At 39.4% G+C, this 19,092-nt stretch overlaps 1 protein-coding gene across 3 annotated transcripts in view; it reads left to right on the top strand.

Moving 5' to 3' along the window:
- The first annotated feature begins 589 nt into the window (after positions 1 to 589).
- The window catches only part of pcdh1a (protocadherin 1a), a 126,124-nt gene continuing 107,621 nt past the window's right edge, over positions 590 to 19,092 (top strand). For 2 of the 3 annotated variants that reach the window (XM_044140332.1, XM_044140331.1), the window contains exons 1-3: positions 591 to 1,300; positions 12,227 to 13,041; positions 15,554 to 17,740. In XM_044140332.1, the coding sequence (XP_043996267.1) occupies positions 12,247 to 13,041; positions 15,554 to 17,740 (2,982 nt within the window). In that variant the 5' untranslated portion in view covers positions 591 to 1,300; positions 12,227 to 12,246. Of the gene's footprint in view, positions 1,301 to 12,226; positions 13,042 to 15,553; positions 17,741 to 19,092 lie in introns of all 3 variants that reach the window. The other variant, XM_044140330.1, reaches the window with a different exon arrangement.

Below are 19,092 nucleotides of genomic sequence, written 5' to 3'. Positions count from 1 at the left end.
GGTACTGGGTTAATTCAATCAAATTCTACACTTGCAAAATATATATATTTACATAAATATTAATAACTAAATAACTCCAGTAAATATGGAAGTTTTTGATTTGAAGGAAAATTTCTGTTTATTTTGAAAGGCTAAATTAATCTTTGGCACCGGAGTCAGGTCATTTCAGTTTGACCACACCCCTGACGCTATACTGTAATGCGTGCATTTGTATAGCAACACCTCTATTCCATTCCTCTAATTTCCCCCACCAGATACTTCCTGTCTTTCTTATCGTAAGCGCCTGAGGGTGGCGCCAAATGAATAAACAGTGTCAAAGCAGCTCCTATGTTAGACCAGTCATTCCTACATTTAATGCATATCAACAAGTAAACTGTCAGTGCGCGGCCTACCTGTTACACCACGGTGCATTACCTTGTTGCAGAAAGGAAAATAATAAAGAGCTCACGCAATGATTCTACTCATTTAATAAGGTGCATTCCCGCCCCTATTCCGATGTGACCCACTTTGATGAGATATTCTTAAACTATGGAATAGCTCGGATTTTTTTTCCCTTCTTCTTCCTTTTACTCCGGGCACACAGCCGTGGCTCATAATGTGATGTTGAGTGTGAAGTTGCTGTGTGTGCTGTGGTGGATGTGGGAGCCCCACCTCCTCCCACGCTCCGATGAGTAGAGAGAGGCGGCAGAGAGAGACGGCAGGAGAAGAGAGCTGGGGAGCAACTAACATACCCACAGTATCTCATCACTTGCTCTCTGGAAATACTTCGGATGGGCTCCTTCTAGTAGCTGCAAAAAAAAAAAAAAAAAAAAAAAAAAAAAAACGTTGCAGAAATGCAATTCCTGCCGCTGCCGTTCAGACATCCTGTGCGTCCTTAAGAGTGCGTGTTGAGCTCCGGAGAAACTTGGACCAAACGGAATGTGCGTATTTTGGCAGGGATCATGTTTTTATTTTCTTCTTCTTCTTCTTTTCCTACATTTATTTTGAGGACTGAAGATGGCCATACGGAGTGAGAATCTTCATTTAGGTTTGTTTTGAAAGAGAGAAAAAAAGACAGCCACAGCTCTCAGACGAACTGCTGCACTTTAACTTCCCCACTGTCCGTTCTGCGAGATCCATCAGACGACGGACTGGGCGCAGGATCGCCTCAATTTGATGAAGAAAGTTCTGATTTGCAGCTCGGTGGATTTTTTTAAAAGTGATTCCTTGACGGAGGTTTGAGGGTTGGAGACCTGCCTCTGTGGACATACAGGCTGCCAACGAGCTGCCACAAACGCTTACGCACAAGTCTCTGGCTCAGGTATTTATAATACAACAAAATATGCGGGTTTTTTTTTCCAAAGTTTTTTATTTTCCAAATGAAGTTCCCCTGGCGAGGTTTCGCATATGCTTTCGAGTCGTTCGATACGCTTTTAGTAAATGCCACAAGTTGTCCACCGTGTAGTGAAATGAGCTGCAGCTGGTTGGTGTTACAGGTTGATAAGATGCTGTGCTGATGGAGAGAGGCAGCAGTCCAGATATGTCACCCACATTCAGCATCCGCCGCATGACTGATTAGACGATGCATTTCAATTAAGACACATCCGAGGAGATCCAACTTCCAGCCTCCAGTGAGTGATGGCATGAAGTCATTAAGTCTGCCTATCAGCGCACTTGAGCGACATTACGAGTGCATGCGCTTCAGTCTTCAATCCGATGGGCTGATTGCATTTTTATAATACCATTACGGTTCCGTGAAGCAGAAAATGCGATCCAATTGTATCACCCCTCTCTCCTGTGATTTTCATTTATTTATTTATTTTTAGCTTCGATCTAGGCGCAAACACCACACTAATCGCCATCATTAGTAATGGGGGTGGGGGGTGGGGTGGGGGGGTATGAGGGGATCTTAATTTGGCGCTCTTTCCCCGTGCAGGGCAGATTTCTGCGCATATTAATAAAAAGCCGAGCGATAACTAGAGTCGAGTGTAGTTTTCCTACGGAGGGGGTAGGCATCGCGCTCGTAATTGGGAAGAACAGATCTTTGATCAGCGCATCCTCTCTGCTGAGAGTCAGGGGTGTTGTTCTTTCCTCGCCACTCCACCGACCACCAGGCACATTTTAATAGTCTGTGAGCCACATAGTGATAGCGGTTCAAGTTCCCATATGGACTGTAGGCGAGTCTTCAAAGCCGTTGAAACAGAGAACAGAGCAGATCAAAACAAGACAATAACCCACTTTCACTCCTGACTACCTCAAGAATATGTCTATCTATCTGTCTGTCATATTTATTTATTATTTCAGGTGCCATGCTTGTCAATATTTGCTCTCTTAGGTATTCTTCAGTGCTCATTACAGATCTTAGTGACCCAAATCATAAAGGGTGTGTTAAAAACATAGTTATGACAGAATATAATTTGAGTTGTATGAAACGTGCATTCGTTGCAATTGATGTCATTGCAAAGTTCTACAAAAATTTACCAATAATATGTTAAGTTCTTGTCAAAGCCAGGACCTTCTTGGTGCAAAGATAAGGAGCTAACAAGTGCACAACAGTAAAGCCAACAGCAAAACAGCCTAACATGCTTAAAAAAAGACGTTTATTGACAAGCAATTACATTTGGACAGCAAATAGACCCCAATTTTAAAACTCCTTATAGAGCATAGTTTGTCCATAATGACAGTTTGACCAAACCTTTGATCAAAACGTGACTGCTGAAGACACTAGCTTGAGCTAACCGCTAAGCAAAGAAAAAGGCTAATGTTATAAGTGAAGGAATTCCTTCTCTTACCCGAGGGCATGTTTTAAATCTTGGAGGAAAAGCCAGTGAACACAGAAAATGAAGTCAAATATGCATAGAGAGAACACACATATTTTTCAGGGATATTAAAGTTAGTATTCAGTATTTACCAATGTACTTTATTGTCTATCCATATTGACGTTATGACCAAAGGCTTGGTGGAAGCATGAACGCTGCACTTAGCTAGCACTGAGTTGAGCTAGCTACAAAAATAAGGCTATCTATCTATCTATCTATCTATCTATCTATCTATCTATCTATCTATCTATCTATCTATCTATCTATCTATCTATCTATCTATCTATCTATCTATCTATCTATCTATCTATCTATCTATCTATCTATCTATCTATCTATCTAACTATCTATCTATCTATCTAATCAGACTATCCATTGTTTCGAGGGGCTCTGACGGTTTTGGGGTCCTAAGCAGTGGCTTAGTTTGCTTCTGCCTCAGTCCGACTCTGTTCTGATCTGGTCTGTATAAGGAAGCAGGAATATGAATACCATGAACTGTCATTATACACATTCTTCTCTTTACAGAATCGTGTAATGTCTGATTGCAGCCTCTTTGATCTCAATGTAGTTAATAGGATTTTTTTTTTTTGCATTTGATTGCAAGGACCCTCCATCAGTGCTTTTTTGTGTAGCTCAGATTACATCTAACCGAACGAAATGGCAATGCACCTAGCAAATATTCTCCAACCAAAGGCCATCACTTTCTCATTACTACAGGGCTGAGGGAGCCGGGGGGAGGTTCTGCTCTCAGTCCAAATGTGCAGCCATAACAGTTTGCAGTAAATTCTATTGGACGGATCAGCTGTTTAAGGGGGACCCATAGCTTCTGATACTACCCATCATAAATCATGCAGGTGGGAGGGTAATGGATTTTACCTGTTATACTAGCTAAAGGCGCAGAGTCAGCCGATACATCAAACCACATCAGTGGAGAAAATCATTAAATCACCCGTTATCTCTCCATGCTGGCTAAGCAGCGATGAGCACATCCTACAGGGAGAATTCGCGGCCTTGATTTGTTGCATGTAACAGGTGAAGACGCAGGTTGAGCCAGGGGGTTCAGCTTTGCTGTGGGATTAGAATCACCTCTCGCTGTTGTTGCAAAACAGGGCAAGGCATTAAGATCAAAGTAATCTATTTATTAAAGACTGCCTTTTATTATTTTCCTTCATGCATGCTACATCATCTATATGGTGATGCCTGGGTTCATTCTGCACTGGAGTTTTTGTTGTTGTTGTTGTTATTCCTGCTGGACCCGAGGAACCGACTTAAAGAGCAAATGTCACCCAGTCACTGAGTTGACTCAGGATGCGCACAGTCGGTCTCTATGGCAACCAGAGCAGACATGCGCAGCCACACAATTACATTATTCCTCCGTGTTAACTATCTGCATTTTGCATATTTAGTATTATAACACACATTTAATAAGCCACTAAAAGTCTTTATGCTTCTCAATCCGGAAAAGTGCTTTAGATCTTCAACAACCCTTTAAAATAATGCAAAACATTTAGCTTCACTGCCTAAGTCTTTACCCCGCTTAAATGAAATAAAAAATGATGGGAATTGCACTTGACTGATGATTGTATTGATTTTCAAATGTACTACCTGATGAAATACATGAAGGCCCTTACTTTGTCCCTCTGTGAATTTGTTGGAACTCCATTGGTGGAATCAGAAGATGGATTTTTACACATTTGAATGTATTAATCAGTGCTAATAATAGTAAAACAGCATTTTTTTTTTCTCATGATGAGATGATTAGCTTTGCCCTGAAAACATCATTTCCAAACACCTTTTGATAGCTGCCTGTAGCGAAAAGGTTTTTGTAGCAACACGCATGTGGAGGTGTTTTAGGAAAGTCGACCCAGAGTCAGGATGAATGAACAGGAGCTGATCCTCAGCAGGGCTAAAAATATTTCTATTTTCCTGTGGCTAGTGTAGGAATAAGTTTAGCATGTAGTAAGTTTTTCACAGGTCATTGCCGTGGCGGAGTTCGGCAACCTGAGCTTCATTTGTGCAGAGAAGCAGGCTCTCCCGAGACCAGCCACACACTTAGAGGCGGGGCAGGGACGTTGACTCAGAAATTTGACGTGTTCTCGTGAACAGTTGGGGTCAGCCGGGTGGTGTACGCTGTGTAGATTTCATCTGGAGCAGGGTAAGTCTTTCACCTCCTTTACGGTGACCAAAAAATGCAACATCAGTACTGGCTGAGCCTTTACGGAGAAGGAGTGGTTGCTGATTATGCTGTCTTTGAAAAGCAGTGACGGAAACTGGTAGATCTGCAAGCTAAGGAAGAGCTCAGCAGAAGAGACAATAGAATGGGATACAGAAAAGTGCATCATTGTTTGCACAGTTTCTCTTTAAATTCTTACAACTTTCTCAAAATCTTCTGTCCCTTTTTATTTAACCAGTGAGATCTTGAGTCACACACACACACCCACGCACACACACGCACACACACCCCAAAACTTTTTTGCACTAAGCTCTTTCTCTGCTGGAGAATTGAGGATTTGCTGTGGATTAAGGCATTCAAGTATTTTCTGAACTTGGTGTTTGTCTCTATGTAAAATAAATGATGATTCAAAATATTTATTTATGTTTAAAATTGTAAATGCTGAGCTCATTGTTTTCTCTCAAGTAGCTTGAAACTCTGCGACTAAAACTAAGTATTGACCACTCACAGCTGGAAAGCTATTAAACAAAATTATTTTTGCATCTTCTTTTTAAGGTTTTATTGGCTCTAGTGGCCATTATTTGATAGGAAAGTGGATGATGAGAGAAGGGGGAAGTCATGCAGCGAAGGTTGCCAGGCCGGGAATCAAACCTGCGGCGGGCGCATCAAGGACTAAGGCCTCCTTATGTGGGTTGTGCTTAACCCCTGCGCCACCACAGCACATCCCATTTTTGTGTCTTCTTATATCATAGTTTCTAAAGAGAGATCTCAAATCAGCCAAAAGAGAAAAAAAAGCTTAGTAAAAATGTGGCAGTCTAAATCCTAAAGGATGCCTTTCTAGTCATGGTACGGTCATCTATGTTTTAGCTTACAAGGCTAAAAAACAAATATAGACTAAGCGGCTTCTAAACGCAGTTGCTTCTGTAACAGTCAAGCTGCCATAACTTGCCATAATTAATTCTAAACCACATAATGCCTGGTGCTCCTTTACTTTCTTCACCATGACTGTCTGAGATTTTTCAACTGAAGGTACAGCAATTTTTGTCTTTCTTGTAAGTATTTAGCAGATGTCTTTCACCCAATTCACGGGCGTAGCACAGTCTCATCACTCCGTCACTTTCTATGACATGCCTTTAGAATTTCTTTGAAATGTCAAAACAATATAGCAGTACTTTTTCAAGGTTTTAAAACCATAACATCTACAACCTTGATATTAGTGACTGGCCATTGCCTCACTTCTACATTACACTCTCCTAAAGCTTGAATGTATGACCACAAGATGGTTTTGTAAGAAACAGTAAAATCTATTTTTTTTCATTTATCTTAAACTTGTGAAGGCATATTTGTTTATCAGCAGCTACGCTGAGAATGAGTCATGACGATGTTTCTCTGTGGAGTGGCCTTGCAATAGTTTCAATAATCTGGATTTTAACAGGGGATGTTCTTGAATCTTGGCAGTTATAGTCAGCTTTAAGTCCCTTCTTATATACTTCTTTCCTCTCTGAAGGCAACAATCCCATCATGGAGTTTGATGCTGTTTTTGAAGGCCTACTTTCACACAGTGTTGTGGGATGCCTTCAGTTTTCCCTCTATGTTGAAACCATCTGGACTGTTGGCTGATCACACCATGTGACTGTTTGCTGAGTGCTGCTTTAGAGCTAGAGGTAAATTAATATCCCTGCTCAGACTGTAGATCGCTTGATTGTATTAGAAGTGCTACTTCCTGAAATATTCCTCCATCTCCTGGTCACATTTAATGAGGTGTTTCGATAAGTACATTTCTCTGCATTTTCAGCATTAAAAAGGAAATAACAGATTTAGCAGAATGGTAAATAGTGAATGGACAAACAATTAATACTGGCTTTCTGGAACCACAACAACTTTCCAAAAAGACAACACACTGTTAACAGAAAATGCATCACTTTTACTGCTTTTGCATTCAGTTTTTTTTTTTTTTTTTTTTTTTTTTGTTTTTTCAAATATTACTCAGATCAAGGTTTGCCTGTGGTGCAGCAACAAAAAAAAAAGTTTTGGTAGAATTTTCAACTCAAAATGGGCTGCTCACTGATGGCAAAAAAGTGGGTTTTTTTTCTTGCCACTGCTTCTGGGCATTTTCAGGTTGAGTTTTGAAAGCCTTAAAATGTTCTTCTTTCTCCGTCTTACTCCTGAATATTTTTAAATATTTTGCCTTGCATGGCAGGCACTGTCCCCATTATTATACATTTTATTCAAGCGGAAGCTAAGACCTTTACTTCGAAACTCACTATGAAACATTTGATTTAAGGGGTGTTGTCGGGACTCTGAAAAGACAAACACATTTGCGGTCCACGGAATAACTAACCTCTTGCTCCTCTTCTTGATTTTATGCTGATTTGTGATCGGGCCGAATCAGCTTGTAAGTCTTATGGGTCTCCACACCATCTGGGCTGGCAGATGATAACCAAGCATTTCTAAGGAAAAAAGCGCTGAGAAGCAGGAAACGCCACTCCTGGTCGTATTCAGCACTTCTAACTTCTGAATTGTTTTTGCTCAGGTAGCGAACTTTTGTGAGACATATAGCAGGTCTAGAAGTCTGACACAATTCGGCAGACACCAGCCTCAATAGAAATTCTCTTTACTCTTTGTCAGTGGTTGGGGAAAAAAAAGTTATACTTTTGAAGCTTTTGGTCTAATGTTCATAGGTATAAAACCTGAAATAAAATGTCAAAGACATAGTTTCAGTGAACCTCTACTGTAAGAAACTCTTGCTATGTGGTAGCATGTTTCACTAACAACATTAATTTTAGCGTCAATGTAAACAAAGAAAAAGAAAACACCAATTCACTGGGCTGCCAGGCACAGAGCCATCTGGAAGACAGGCATGAGGCCAACTGGAAGGCATTAAGTCATGAGTGTCATCTACCGTAACAATCATGTCACTATCAAAGCATGCCTGCTCATGTTAGAAGTGGCTGTAATAGCTGAGGGACAGCTCCAGCTAAACAAAACATAATGAAATCAATTAGAGGTTTTATGTCTAAATGGCCATTTTGTAAAGAACTAAACTCAATAGTCAATATTAAATAGAAACTGAGGAAGAGATATTTTAAAGCTGCAGTGTGTAACTTTTGTAAAGAACATGCTATTCACATATTTGTTAAAACCATTACAATGTCATGACATTATAATATGATGTAAAATGTTGAAAAGATCGATCCTCTCCAATTCCTCCCTGTGTGACTATTGCCATCTGAAGAAATGCATTACGCTTGACCAAAAACAACCAATCAGAGCCGGGAGAACGGTCTTAACGCTGTTACTCATCCTCATGTTCTCACTGCTAAATGTGCTTATGCTGGAGAAACAACTTAGCGTTGCAGCAAAACCATTTATCAGTAGTGGCTATGCTAACTAGCCTGAGCATTCACAACAGGATCTGTTAACAGGGAAAAACTGTTGTGATAGCAGAGAGGGGAGGGGGAGAAGGAACAGCTAAGTGGGAGAGTTGGGGAAAAAGCAGAGGAGCATGATATTTGTCTCAAATTATCTGTCTCATACCATATTGTCAAGACATAATAGATTCAACAAGTATGTAAATATATGTAAATATATATATATATATATATATATATATATATATATATATATATATATATATATATATATATATATATATATATATATACATATGTAATAAAAGTTGAATACTGGAGCTTTAGCAATTGCAACATTTTACTTGGATGTGAGAGCTGCATTTATCTCTGTGAGGTGGAAGCTTCTGAACTTTCACCTCACAGATGACCCTGTGGTTTTAGAATCTCAGATACTAACCCAACAATGGTCATTTCCAAACTCTGTTGAAGTAAAGTTGTCCCCACTGACAGTAGCATGGGCATGAGCAACACCATCTCAGCCGCAAATACATCTTCAAATGCAAAGATGTTTTTAAAAATTAAAAGCAGAACCTCTGACATCCAAACCTGGAAAAACTCCAAAGAACACTCAAGTCAAACATCTCATGCAGATTCTCCCTAAAGCTAAACAAGCAGGGAAAAAATAATATTTTGACTAAGTCTAATTCAGTGCAAAAGAAACAGCAGCTCTGAAAAAGGTTTGTTTACATAAGGCCTTTTTTATTTCAAAATAAGTTTTGGAAATTATTGCTTATAATTCTTTTGGGAGGTACATACAGATATAATCAACGCTGCACTCTACCATCTGTGACGATTTCTAAAATGGTGTCACAAGTGTTACAGTGTCGATAATAATGTTAGTCTAAACTACAGGAACTGTTTTTCCACAGTGTCTTTGGTGTGTTTGTCATTTTGCCTGTCTGTTCCTCATGCTCCCATGAACACACACACACACACCCACGCACACACAGCCCTCACTATTCACACAACATTGACTAGAGATCTCCCCCCACAAATGTAAAAGCTTACACATCAATACATGAGCAATTAGTGCATCAATACCAGCACTTCCAATTTCAATGTATTCAAAAGGAAATGGGATTTCTCATCGGATTTCTCTGTATTTTGGCTTTGGTGTCTAATAATATTTTATTCACATTTTACATTTTATTCGTCTCTAGCTTGTCATTTCATGTAAATGGAGAGGTGAATTTTACTTAGTCTGCTTCAAATGGTTGTATACACAGATTTACAGGTACATCCCAGATGAGAATAGTGATAATCAGTTTTATAATTTTCTTTCAGTATGAGAAATCTATACATTACAACGATTCATTACATGTGTGATGAGAAAAAAATATATATTTTAAGTCTTTATTTGATGCATTTTTGATGATTGTGGCATACAGACAATAAAAACCCAAATTTAGTACCACAGAAAATTGGAAAATTACATAAGATCAATAAAAATAGCATGGGATATTTTAAACAGAAATGTCAATGTTTTAAAAAGTATTAGTTTTAAGCACTCAATACTTGGTTGAGCTTCCATGTACATAAATTACTGTATCAATGCAGCATGGAGGGGATCAGTCCATGGTAGTGCTGAGGCGTATGGCAAGTTGACGTTGCTCTAGTAATTTAGATACAGCACTCTGTGAATAACTAGCTTCCTTAACATTGACTTGTTGTGGCTTACTCTGAGTCAATGATTGTCTTCTGGATATCTGTCATGTCAGCAGTCCTACCCATGATTGCATAGCCTACTGACCCAGACTGAGAGGTTATTTAAAGACTTCGGAAAACTTTGCAGGTGTTTTGAGTTAATTAGGTAATGTAAATGTAGTCCTAGAAATTTCCAGTATTAAATCTTTTCATTTTCTGAAGAGAATGTGAGACAGAAAAACATTTAACTTTGTCACAGTATTCTGTTTTTTCACATGTAGCTGCATATTAGTCCGCAAAAGATCACCTAACTCACGACTGCTTTGATCCTCGATGGGCTTAATGTAAATTGGAAAGTGGGGAAGATGGTACGACTGCAGTGTTGCCTCATACAAATCAAATCAAATCAAATCAAACTTTATTTGTATAGCACATTTCAGCAGCAAGGCATTTCAAAGAGCTTTACATCAAATCAAACACAAAAAATACAATGCAACATAGAATCAATAATAATAACAATATCAAGTCAGATTCTGTCAATAAATTTGCAATTGATTACAAATTTATTGCTTACCCAAAGATAATGAAATACAGTCGAAAATTGGAAAACAATATCCACACATGAACTTTATTTAAGAGAAAATGACCAAAAAAAGATTAAAACGCGCATCACACCACACTAAAAATCATGTACTTCTAGAGTTTCATACTGGCCGGCACAAAACTATAGCTCCGACAAAACATTGATCGTACCTACACACTTTCTTGCTTTTTTACTGTGTGCCTTTTCTTCAGACACGTGCTACTTGCAGGAACTGCAAAAATGATGGTCATTCATATCCAAAAGTGTAAACCACATTTTCCGCACAGATGTTCCTGGTAGAAAAAGTGCTCACTAAATCCTCTCTATGTGTCACAAATAAACCACCATAAATCTACTTGATAAATTGTTGTAAAAAAGTATTTTTTTCTTGTCAAGAAATACTCCAATCTGTTTACTGCAATAAATCTTTGCATTAAGAGGCTCCTTTTGCTTTCGAAAACATTGCTTTAAAATCACTTATGCTTAGAAAACAATTAAGAGGTTAATTGTAATGCATTCATGTTTTACCCTTTTAAACCTTTTGATTTTCTTGATAAAATGTGATAGCCTAGAGCCTTTAATGGGCTATGCAGCCTTTAGTTTTCCTTTATTTTATCAGCTCAAGTAAGAACGAGGAAATTAAATTATTTTGTTAAGATACTGGCGAAGCAACAGTATTGACTATGGATTGGTCTAGCCTGACTAATCCCTCAGCTGTAAGAGCGAGTATTGATCTGTATATTCAAACAGTGCATCACTAACATGGACCCACTGTATTACTCACAGGAGGTACTGAATGCGTCAACATGAACAACACGTGATGATTGTTGGTGGTGCACTCCCCTGATGCACTGCACATGCAAAGCGGTTAAAAAAATGTTTCCGCCATTAAGTTTTCCAAAGCACTAGACCATGATGCTTAACCTCAATGATTTGCTCCTGTTTCAATTACCCATAACACACAAACTCAAACACACACATCGCTCGCATAGCTCCCCCACTCAATGTCTAATGGTATAATACAGAAATAATGAGTCTCTCTGGTTGTGAGATTTCATATTATATTTTTATTTGATTATTCAGCTGAAACAATCCACACTGGCTTTTCAGTTTGTTTTATGTGTGTGCTTGCGAGATTTAATTTCATGTTCTGACATTAATTTCTGCATGGAATTCATAAAGTCAAGATATTTATTGAAGCTCTTGAAGCTTTGGGAAAGAAACAAAGCCATTGTGGGATATGGTTATTATTGCATTTTTCAGAAAAAAAAAGGAACTCTTTCTTTCTTTTTTTTTTTCCCATCGCCTCTAGGTCTGCTTAGGTTTCTACAAAGTATTAACAAAGAAAAAAAAAATAAATAATAACTTTACAAGCGTACAGCAACCAGATCACAATGTAATGATTTTCTCCTTTTCCCTGCTGACTAAATATTAAATTCTGGAGTGCAAGAGCTGCTGATGTGTGCCCTATCATTTCACTTTAAGATAAAATATGTAATTATTTCCTGTGAAACTTGCTCCATTAGGGAACTGGCTAGAGGAAAATGCTGGAGTGGGGTTTCTAAGAGAAATCCTCATCATCATGACCCAAATTCTCTTCTCTTCCTTTTTACAGGCAGATCTTCTGATGACCTAATGGAACTGAATTTACGAGTAGTACTGTTTTGGGTCGTGGTGCTGCACGGTGGCTCCGTCGATGGCAGTATCCTCTACCGAGTCCAGGAGGAGCAGCCCCCCAACACTCTCATAGGCAGTCTGGCAGCGGACCAGGGGCTGCCAGATTCAGGTCACCTCTACAAGCTTGAGGTGGGCGCCCCTTATCTCCGAGTTGATGGGAAGACAGGAGACATTTTCACTACAGAGATTCCAATAGACAGAGAGGCCCTCCGGGACTGCCGGTCCCTGGCCAAGGGCAAGCCGTGCTACTTGGAATTTGAAGTATCGGTAACAGACCTGATACAAAACCAGAGCCCACGACTTATTGAAGGACGTATTGAAGTACAGGACATCAATGACAACACCCCGCAATTTCCCTCTTCTGTGCTCACCATCTCGGTACCTGAGAACACAATCATGGGGGCATTATTCTCCATACCTCTAGCCACTGACAGGGACTCTGAGAGGAATGGAGTGGCTGACTATGCTCTGACTGCGGGTCCAGATGCAGCAACTCTATTTGGTTTACAAGTGGCGGAGGACAGGGGAGGGAAACTCCCACAGCTCATCGTCCTCGGTAATTTGGACCGCGAGTTAAAGGATTCTTATGACCTCACCATAAAGGCGGTGGATGGAGGGAACCCTCAACGCTACAGCAGTGCTCTGCTCAGAGTGGTTGTTACCGACGCCAACGATAACGCCCCTAAGTTTGAAAAGACTTCATATGACGCAGAAGTTTTAGAAAACAGTCCAGTCGGGCACTCCGTGTTACAGGTGAGATTGCTTTCGAATATTTATATTTGAGTAATGTTATGATTTTAAATAACAAGAAAATATAAATAGCTAAAAATGTGTTTGTCTTAGTTTATTTTCAGATTCTGTCTCAATATAATTTTCATTCTCCATTCCAAAAAAGGGACATTGTATAATATGTGAATAAAAATAGAATGGAGTAATTTTCTTACCTCATTGACCCACATTTTAACCACAATGGAAAATGTCGATCATGTTAAATGTTTAAACTTGCAAATTTTCCAATTTCAAAAGGAAGGGGAAGCAACATAAGGCTGTAAAAGCAAGTGGTATGTTGCCATGGGTCAGTATAAAATGTTTATCTAACTTACTTTATTTCACCTTTGTAAATGCTGAAATGTAAATGCTGTGATATTTTTTTTTATTTAAAGCATGGATTTATAGAAAATATTTTGTTTTTTAAAGTTATAATAAAGCTGTCCACACACTTTTGCTTTATATTGATTAGACTGAAACAAAATACCAAACGAAGAACAGCTAAATTTAGTTATAGTTGTTTTTATAGGTGTATGAATCAAGATATTACACATTTTGCCATTATTACGTTCATAGAACACCAACAAATAAAAGCTGATAGTAATTTAGGCATTTGGGAATTAGACCAAATCAGCTTTAAAACTAGCAAAGAAAGATGTGTATCTGCTCAAACCACCAGCTCTAATAGTTTTTTTTTTTTTTTTTTAAATCATGGTTCAATAATTATTTACTAAATTAGAAATCAATAACATTTTAGATAAATGACTCTCTAAATCTTACGTGTACCTTTATGTACCTTTATGTACCGCTAAAAAATACTAATGTGAGTGCTGGCACCATGCTACGGCCAATCACAGTGCGAAGAGAAGAGTGTTGTAAGACAGTTGAACTAATGGTAGATTTAGCTTTGGTATGGTTTTAGCATTAGTAACAGCAGGCCTTTAACATTAGCAGCTAAGAAAGCAAATGCCGTCTTTACCAGTTTCTACGGACTTTGCAGTCATATATTTTTGTGCTAATAAAAGAAAAGGAAATCAAAAGACAGAACAATTAAAATAATCTCACTAATAAGCTCACAGAGGAGCAAAGTTACTCTTCACCAGTCTTCAGCTTGCACTGATAGCATCTGGTAATTGGCTCAGCTTTTGGAACAATTTATTTTTTGAACAGTAAAAAATATTTTTTTTAACTGATATTAACATTTGATATTTGTTAATATCAAATGTTCATATGAACATTTGATATTAACATTTCAAATAAAACAATGAAAACAAAATAAAATAAACAATACTTAAGTTATTTAAAATATTGCTATACTTTGGACGCAATCAGAGATCTGACTCATCTTGGAGAATATATTCTGAGATTTGTTCTGCAGCCAGTTTGAGGTGGCTAGTCTAATTTTTGGGCACTCCATAATCACCAGTTACTCCAACAGCAGGCCTTGCTGTGGTTTGAGTCCAATGCTTCTTAGAAGACACAGTTACTTACACAGCCAGCAATATCAAGGCAGTCACATACGAAGGTTCCCGCGATGCATTGCTTGCTCAGGGAAAAGAAAGCAAAATGCTGACGAACGACATATTTTGTAGTGATATGACATCACAGGGATTCGAGCTATGGCACTCTTCTTTTTCCCCCATTCTTTCACAAGGAAAGAACATAAAAGTCATTCACCTTTAAAATCTCTAGCTACTAGTTTCAACTTTTAATAGGAGATGTTGAAATGAAGAGGGGATGGTTTACAGTCTAAAGCTGTGTATTTAGATATGTCACTAATTTCAAATTTCAAAAATACTTTTTTCCCCCTCAAATAATCTTAGTTTAAATATTTGAACATTTTACTATGTCCATTGTGTGATTTCAGGTTTTTTTTTTTCCTTTTTTTTTTCTTTAACTTTTTGGGAATTTGGGATGCACTCTGAATTAATTGTGATTCTTTTTCTGATAGTCTTTTATATAAGCTTTAATACCATCATTTAACTCTTTTCGTCATTCCACTATACATTATGCAACACAACTTTAGCACAGTATGGTTTCAAAGGTAATTATACTGCTCATTGCTTGCTGTGGTGCTGTTTTCTTATAAAAACAAATCCTGAAATAACAGCAACACAGTGTCTTGATGTAGGCGTAAGATGTTCTGTGTAGCTTTCTCTGAACATATTGCTGTGAAATCTTTACTGACTGTCATAAAGGAAATTGTTCTAATATGATACCATATGTTTTCCTATTAATCTGAAAAAAGCAATCAAGACACAAAATAGATGCAGTGACACAAGAATCAAGATCAAAGTAGAAAGGCCATAAAAAAATGTATGTGGTGTGTTTTGTAGTTTTCACACGCACCTTGATCTATTCATTCAGTTTTGTAATCATACATTTTTTTGTGATAAAAAAAAAATAAAATAATACATCACTTGTTTCCTTTCAGATTTGACCCCAATTTGATGCATGTTGTCCAGGCTTTTAACCATGTCTTTTGTTTTGATTATAGGTCAAAGCAAATGATTCTGACATGGGCCCTAATGGAGAAATTGAGTACACCATTCACCAAGCTGTGGACCCAGTACCAAGACTCTTACGAATTGATCGGTCTACTGGCATTATCTATGTGAAGGGACCACTGGACAGGGAGGAAATCAGCAGCTTGTCTTTCTATGTGGTGGCAAGGGATAAGGGTCCTCAACCTAAGAGCTCTAAGACGTTTGTAACGATTGAAGTGACTGATCAAAATGACAATGCTCCTGCTGTGGAGATTCGTGGAATTGGCCTGGTGACTCACAGTGACGGAGTGGCCAATATTTCGGAGGACATGCCAGTGGGGACAGCTGTTGCTTTAGTGCAAGTGTCTGACAAGGATGAAGGAGAGAACGCGGTCGTCACATGCGTGGTAGCGGGAGATGTGCCCTTTCAGCTTCGCCCTGCCAGCGACTCTCCCACTGATAACAAAAGAAAATATTTTCTTCAGACAACCACACCTCTTGACTTTGAAAGAGTCAGGGACTACAGAGTAGAAATTGTCGCAGTGGACTCTGGAAACCCAGCACTGTCCAGTACAAACTCCCTAAAAGTTCAGGTGACTGATGTGAATGACAACTCTCCAATATTTTCCCCAACACTGTTTGAAGTTGACTTTGCTGAAGAAAACCAACCCGGGGAGAGGATTTTGGATGTCACTGCTACAGATGCTGACAGTGGCACTAATGCCCAACTCCTGTACGATATTGTTGCAGATTCAACCATCAAAGGTTTGTTTGAGATTGACCCAAACTCAGGTGAAGTAAGAGCTCGAAGCCCGCTGGATCGTGAACATAAAGAGCGGTATGAGTTTCGGGTCACAGCTGCAGACAGAGGTTCACCTGTCCATAAAGGAACAGCAACAGTTGTGGTAAAAGTTCTTGACCGCAATGACAATGAACCAAAGTTCATGCTTAGTGGGTACAGCTTTTCAGTACTGGAGAACATGCCTCCCCTAAGTCCTGTGGGTATGGTAACAGTTCAAGATATGGACAAAGGTGAGAATGCCCGAGTTCACCTCTCCGTAGAACCCGATGGAGGGAAGTTTGTAGTTCAGAATGGAACAGGTACAATTCTCTCAAGTATCTCTTTTGACAGAGAAAAAGAAAGCAGCTATACTTTCCGTCTAAAGGCAGTGGATGGGGGAGAACCACCCAAGTCCTCCTATGTTGGTGTCACTATCAATGTACTCGACGAAAATGACAATGACCCTGTCATCACTAAACCCTCCAACTCTTCCTTCAGGCGCTTATCACCTCTCGCATCTCCAGACAGCCATGTTGAGGTGGTGGAGGCTGAAGACCTGGACAGTGGACCCAATGCAGAGTTAATCTTTAATATTGCTGGAGGAAATCCTTACCAATTATTCCGCATATCCCCCACTACTGGAGAGATCACTCTGGCAAAAGAGATGACCCGCAAACATGGGGGGCTGCATCGTTTAGTAGTACGGGTGAGTGACAGGGGAAAGCCTCCACGTCATGCGACTGCCCTGGTTCACATCTATGTCAATGAAACAATTTCAAATGTCAGCTTAGTGGAAGCCTTAGTTGGACACAGTCTTTACACTCCACTAGACAGGGACATTGCCGGTGATCCTGACAGTGGTTTCGCTGCCCATCGCAGTAATATTTTGTTTGGTAGCCTTGCCGGTGTGGCGGGAGTTGTGATGTTGATCTTGGTGGTGGTGTTTATTCGCCACCGCATCCAGAGAGAAACAAAGAGTGGCTATCAAGCGGGTAAAAAAGAAACAAAAGACCTATATGCTCCCAAGCAAGCACCAAAAAACCCCAAAGGCAAACGAGGGCGAAAAGGCAAGCCACAGAAGTCCCCAAAGCCACTTGGGGAAGATGAGGAGGTCAGCCTACAAAAGAGCCTAAAGTTTAATCTTGATGGAGTAAACGACAGTCCCCGCATACACCTGCCCTTAACATATTCCCCGGGAAGCCCCGACATCGGTAGGCATTACCGGTCCAACTCTCCCTTACCTTCTATCCAACTGCAAGCCCAATCCCCCTCAGCTTCTCAGAAGCACCAGGCTGTGCAGGACCTCCCTGCAGCCAACACCTTCGTTGGAACGGGAGGAGATGACAACTCCACCGGCTCAGACCAGTACTCAGATTACAGCTACAAGACCAGCCAACCCAAGTATAACAACAAACAGGTAAGGTCAGCTGGAATGCGGTGGGCCATAGAGGAGTGAATGATTTGTGCATGGATGTAAGCTCCTGGCAATTATTATGATTTACTTAAAGGAAAGTAACATCTTAACAGATGTTGACTGCACATATTTTATTACTAACATTCTGAGCTATAAATAGTAAAATAAAAAAAATAAAATTCTTCTGATTTGTTCTTGTCATTTCCTCCAGTCTTTCTTAATATTACTCAGTTGAGGTCTCAGTGTTGTAATTTGATGAGAGAGCTAATGAACAACACAAGTTAGAATAGATAAATGAAATGTGTTCTAACTTACTCATGGCTCATGAAATGCAATGAGGTTTGTTAGGCATAATGTTATGACCCAAGAAAGATGAAGTAAGCAGCACTGATTTTCTCTTAAATATCGTGCATATTAATCAGTGTAACATAAAAGGCAGCAGCTGGACATTGTGTCTTATCGTTGATATATTAGAAGCAGCAACATGGACAAACGAAAGGATTTGAGGCATGCTAGCGAGAGTAGCTGAGGTTCATTAACGTGAATCAAAACTTAGTCCATTGGTCTGACCAAACAGACATGCTGCTGTTGCTTAGTTTGATTTAGAAGCTAGCACTGGTTTTGTAAGAATACGCAGTACCTTTCAGTTTTTTGGCATCCTGAATGCGTATCCATTCCGGGTGCCCATGCCGGTCAAAATGTTTCTTTTGATATCAGCTGCAGGGACATCCTGCCTTGCTCCCATGTAACTTTCCCTTGAGGGTTCAAAAGTGGAAATGGAGACTATTTGTCCATTTACTGTACCTCCAGAGGACTGCTGTGGCCTGTCATATTTAGTTTTTCCATCAGACTGGCAGCAGAGTTGAGCAGGCGAGGTCCATTTTTTCTGTTACTTACTTCCGCTCCTGCACCCGACCTCCAGTGCTCTGGATCTCTACAGGTCACTTGCTCTTATCTCCCTGCTCCTTATGCTCTTATCTCCTCTTATCTCGACAACATTTGGCAAGACTCAAATTGCCATGGTAACAGAAAATATTAATATTAAGACTCAGAGGGGATTACAAACAGTAAAAAAAAAGTACTGTCTAGGGATGGTAAGCTAGTCTGTCTTTAGGTTTTTGTGTCATTTGCAACTGTGTGAATGTTGTGTGTTGGACCAGACACACGACATTCTGGTCCAACACACAACAAACTCACATGTGTGTACATGTGAGTTTGCAGTCCATGATGGGGATTATGCAGGCAACTATTATCCTCAAATGGTATAATGGGGTATATAATGCAGCAAAATGTTCAGATGTCTTGATCCTTTCCATTTAACACACCGTACTGGAGCTTTTGAAACTCATCCATTT

Source organism: Gambusia affinis, linkage group LG15 (assembly GCF_019740435.1).
Source record: "Gambusia affinis linkage group LG15, SWU_Gaff_1.0, whole genome shotgun sequence".
NCBI lineage: Eukaryota > Metazoa > Chordata > Actinopteri > Cyprinodontiformes > Poeciliidae > Gambusia > Gambusia affinis.
This window is presented reverse-complemented; position numbering and strand designations above follow the sequence as displayed.